The 4,041-nt window shown below is 34.6% G+C and overlaps 1 protein-coding gene across 1 annotated transcript in view; it reads left to right on the top strand.

Annotated features, from left to right (window-relative positions):
* LOC132862963 (clarin-3) overlaps positions 1-1,778 on the top strand; it is a 2,818-nt gene extending 1,040 nt beyond the window's left edge. The window contains exons 2-3 of the mRNA XM_060895413.1: positions 29-214; positions 1,259-1,778. Of these exons, the coding sequence (XP_060751396.1) occupies positions 29-214; positions 1,259-1,533 (461 nt within the window). The 3' untranslated portion in view covers positions 1,534-1,778. The remainder of the gene's footprint in view (positions 1-28; positions 215-1,258) is intronic.
* Positions 1,779-4,041: the final 2,263 nt, after the last annotated feature.

Genomic DNA, 4,041 nt, shown 5'->3' with positions numbered 1-4,041 from the left:
TTCTAATGTAAAATCTTCTCTGTGTCAGTGTTTCAAAGGTTGAGTGAGGTAGGGGGCGCTGGAGAAAGCTTACATCTCGTGGTGGTTGTGCTTTTGGCCTTTGCTCTGGTGGCCTCTGCAGGTAGCATACTCATCACTCTCTACAACACCATCAGCAATCCATATGAAACCTATATGGGTCCCATTGGACTGTATGCCTGCAGTGGATTAGGTGGTAAGTAGGAATTACACACATACACACATACACACGCACACACACACACACACACACACACACACACACACACACACACACATACACACACACACACACACACACATACACACGCACACACACACACACACACACACACACACACACACACACACACACACACACACACACACACACACACATACACACGCACACACACACACACACACACACACACACACACACACACACACACACACACACACACACACACACACACACACACACACACACACTAGATTTGATACAATCTCTCAGAAAAATCTGTTCAATGTCTCTGACAGATTTTTGAAATACACAATAAAATAACAGCATGTGCCAAAGTTTGATTCGTCATCAATCAGTTTGATTCATACCACAGCAACTTATCAGCACTAACAATGTATTATTCAATAAAGTGTATATTTACATTTTTAATGTGGAACATCCACGAAAAATTTTAGTTCCTGTCAACACTTTGATTCAAATTTAAATTTTATTCATCACATACACAATCATAACATGGCTGTCCTTGATATAAAAAGTAGAGAATATATAGTAAAGATATACAAGTAGAGATATACAATATAAATATAAAAGTAGAGATATACAATAGTAGAGAATGAAAAATAAAAAAAAAGTATAAAAATATTAGGGAATGTAACAAAGGAATAAAGGAATTAAAAAGGAACAGGTAGATACAGTATAATGAAGAAATAAATACATCAAATATATATCAGAAAATATAGTCAGAAAATATGGGGAGGTGGTAGTTCAGTGTTTAAGGTTTTAGACTACTGATAGGAAGGTCATGAGTTCAAATCCCATACAATGGCTGGGCCCCTGAGCAAGGCCCTTAACCCTCATTTACTTAGGTATAAGGGCATCTGTCAAATGCCGTAAATGTAAATCTTTAATATATAATCAGAAACAAAGGTAGTATTAAGTGTGATGTGTGTGAATAACTATTAAATGATATTATTTTTGTTTTAATTAATCTTATTTTCTTATTTGTCTTTTATGTAGCATGCTTGGCATTTTTGGCAATGGTCCTGTACTTTAGTAATCTGGTTGGGATCAATGTAACAAGGGAGATGCTGCTTGCAAGCATAAAACAGACTGTAATTCTGAAGGATGAGGATGTGAGATTCCTGGTTGGATTTTTTATGATTTTGCCGTACATTATCTGTAACCTGCTCGCAATATTCCTGGTGTATCTGTACGCACACATGGCCTACCAACAACGCCAAGAACAGCAGAGACCCACAGAGGATGCACCCAAAGAGATTCTGATGTACTAATATATAGAGGAGTGTATAAAGACTGTGCACTGGAGCCACACAGATGTTTTCGATGAAAAGCAACACAAAATTAATTTCATTCTGTCTTTTTTAAATATTTTAATTTTTTTGTTTTATTTTAAATATAAGCTTTGTGTTCTGTTGTTTTCTGCTTTGAGCATTTGATGTAACTGAATGTCCTCTAAATACACTCAGAAATGATTAAAGCAAATAATCTGTATTTTTATATTAAAATTCTTCCCATATACTGTATAAGACAAAGTTCATACATATTAACACCACTTCAACATATCAGCTTTGTAAATACAGCTATAATTATTTATTGGTACCAAAGATTTCACTCAGATAATTTCCTTCCAGCTACAGTTGTTGTTTAATGTGAACCCTTTCATTGGTTCAAATTAGAAAAACACATTTAAGTAGCTACATTCCTGTCTTTTTCCAAAACAGGTGACACAAAAACAAAATCCAGAAATTAGAAAATTCTTAAAGTCCACAAATTTGGAACTCCCAAAGATTGCAGTCATAAAGCATAATTCTTATAGACAGGAATCAGAAAGCTTAATTTCCGAAGACAGGAATCAGAAAGCCTAATTCCCAAAGAAAGGAATCAAAAAACTTAATTCCCAAAAACAGGAATCAGAAAGCTTAATTCCCAAAGACGTGAATCAAAAAGCTTAATTCCCAAAAACAGGAATCAGAAAACTTAATTCCCAAAGACGTGAATCAAAAAGCTTAATTCCCAAAAACAGGAATCAGAAAGCTTAATTCCCAAAGACGTGAATCAAAAAGCTTAATTCCCAAAAACAGGAATCAGAAAACTTAATTCCCAAAGACGTGAATCAAAAAGCTTAATTCCCAAAAACAGGAATCAGAAAGCTTAATTCCCAAAGACGTGAATCAAAAAGCTTAATTCCCAAAAACAGGAATCAGAAAACTTAATTCCCAAAGACGTGAATCAAAAAACTTAATTCCCAAAAACAGGAATCAAAAAGCTTAATTCCCAAAGACAGGATTCAGAAAGCTGACTCTTTAGGGCATTGTCTTGTAGTTTTACTCATTAGTGTAAAACAGAAAAAAAAAACAGAAGGTGACTGCACTGGACAGCTATTTAAATGGTCATTACTATTTTTTTTATCCTGTTCATCATTCTCTGTTTTCTGACTGTACAATAACCACAACATTTATTATTTCTATGTAGATAGAAGAAAAAGAAGTTGCTTTACAAGCTTTCATTCATGACTGGACTGTCACATGTCCAACATTCATATAAATTTAAAAACATCGGTCTGCATGTCAGAAGGTGAAGGTCATGAGTTGAAATCCTGCCACTGGCCAGCTGCCACTGCTGGAGTGAGACACCTTCAGTAACCTTCAGCTGCTCTGTTGTATAAAAAATCAGACAAATGTAAGTCACTCTGGATAAAAGCATCTGCCAAAAATGTCATGAATGTAAATATTTCGGAAAAGAAAGTTCACGTAAAAATTCAGTTGACAATCCTTATACAAGCAAAAAATGTATAACATTTCGTGACAACACAGAAGATCATTTCACTTTTTCCCTTTGACGTCATTTTAATCCGTTTTCTCAAAGGGATATTTTCTTGTGTTGTTTCATTGTAAGATATTATTTTCTGATGTAACGCTCTGAAGCTGTTCATCCTTTGAACTAACTATATACCATCTCTTTTGGTGTAAAATTCAGAACTGATTAATTAATAGCAGTGATACAGCATTTACCCCAGTGTGTTTTGTCACTAGGTGGCAGAAGTGTGTTTTGATAGTCTTTCATGTCTTATCTAGTCTCTGTGAGTGTTTCACCTTTCTAAGACGTTCACCTTTTAGGAGTTATCAGCCGTGAGCACATAAACCATTAAAATGTGTGCTAACTAATACATTTAACTAATTCCAAAGTCTCTTCAGGTCAAGTCAAATCAAGCAGCTTTTTATTCTGTCTAATTGTATATATACATTATAAATTATGTATATAATTTATAATAGACACTGGTGCTATAACAACACAGAGGTAAATACACTATGTCTATGAACAGCATTCGTATGTACAGTATGTGCCCAAAAAGGTCCTTTTGTCCCAAGCTGTACATCCTTGACCCACACCCAGAGACATTAATCTATCTATCTATCTATCTATCTATCTATCTATCTATCTATCTATCTATCTATCTATCTATCTATCTATCTATCTATCTATCTATCTATCTGTCTGTCTGTCTGTCTGTCTGTCTGTCTGTTTGAGATCTTTTAAGTATTTGTCTTGGAAGTATTTTGGTATGTTGCCTATTCTTTAATTACAGTGTACACTCATGCTGACATGGACTCCATAAGTCTGTGTAAAACCTGACAATCTGTGTTAGATCAAATCCATCTGTGTCTTCTGAACATGTGCTTTAGTAGAACAGATGAGACTCATGGAAAATCTAGTAGCCCACACTCTCAATATTAGAAATTTGATTATATTTAAAAAGTGGTCTAGAAAATCTATTAACA

The sequence above is a fragment of the Tachysurus vachellii genome, chromosome 2 (genome assembly GCF_030014155.1).
Source record: "Tachysurus vachellii isolate PV-2020 chromosome 2, HZAU_Pvac_v1, whole genome shotgun sequence".
NCBI lineage: Eukaryota > Metazoa > Chordata > Actinopteri > Siluriformes > Bagridae > Tachysurus > Tachysurus vachellii.
Note: the sequence above shows the minus strand (reverse complement) of the source record. Positions and strands in the feature narration are given on the sequence as shown.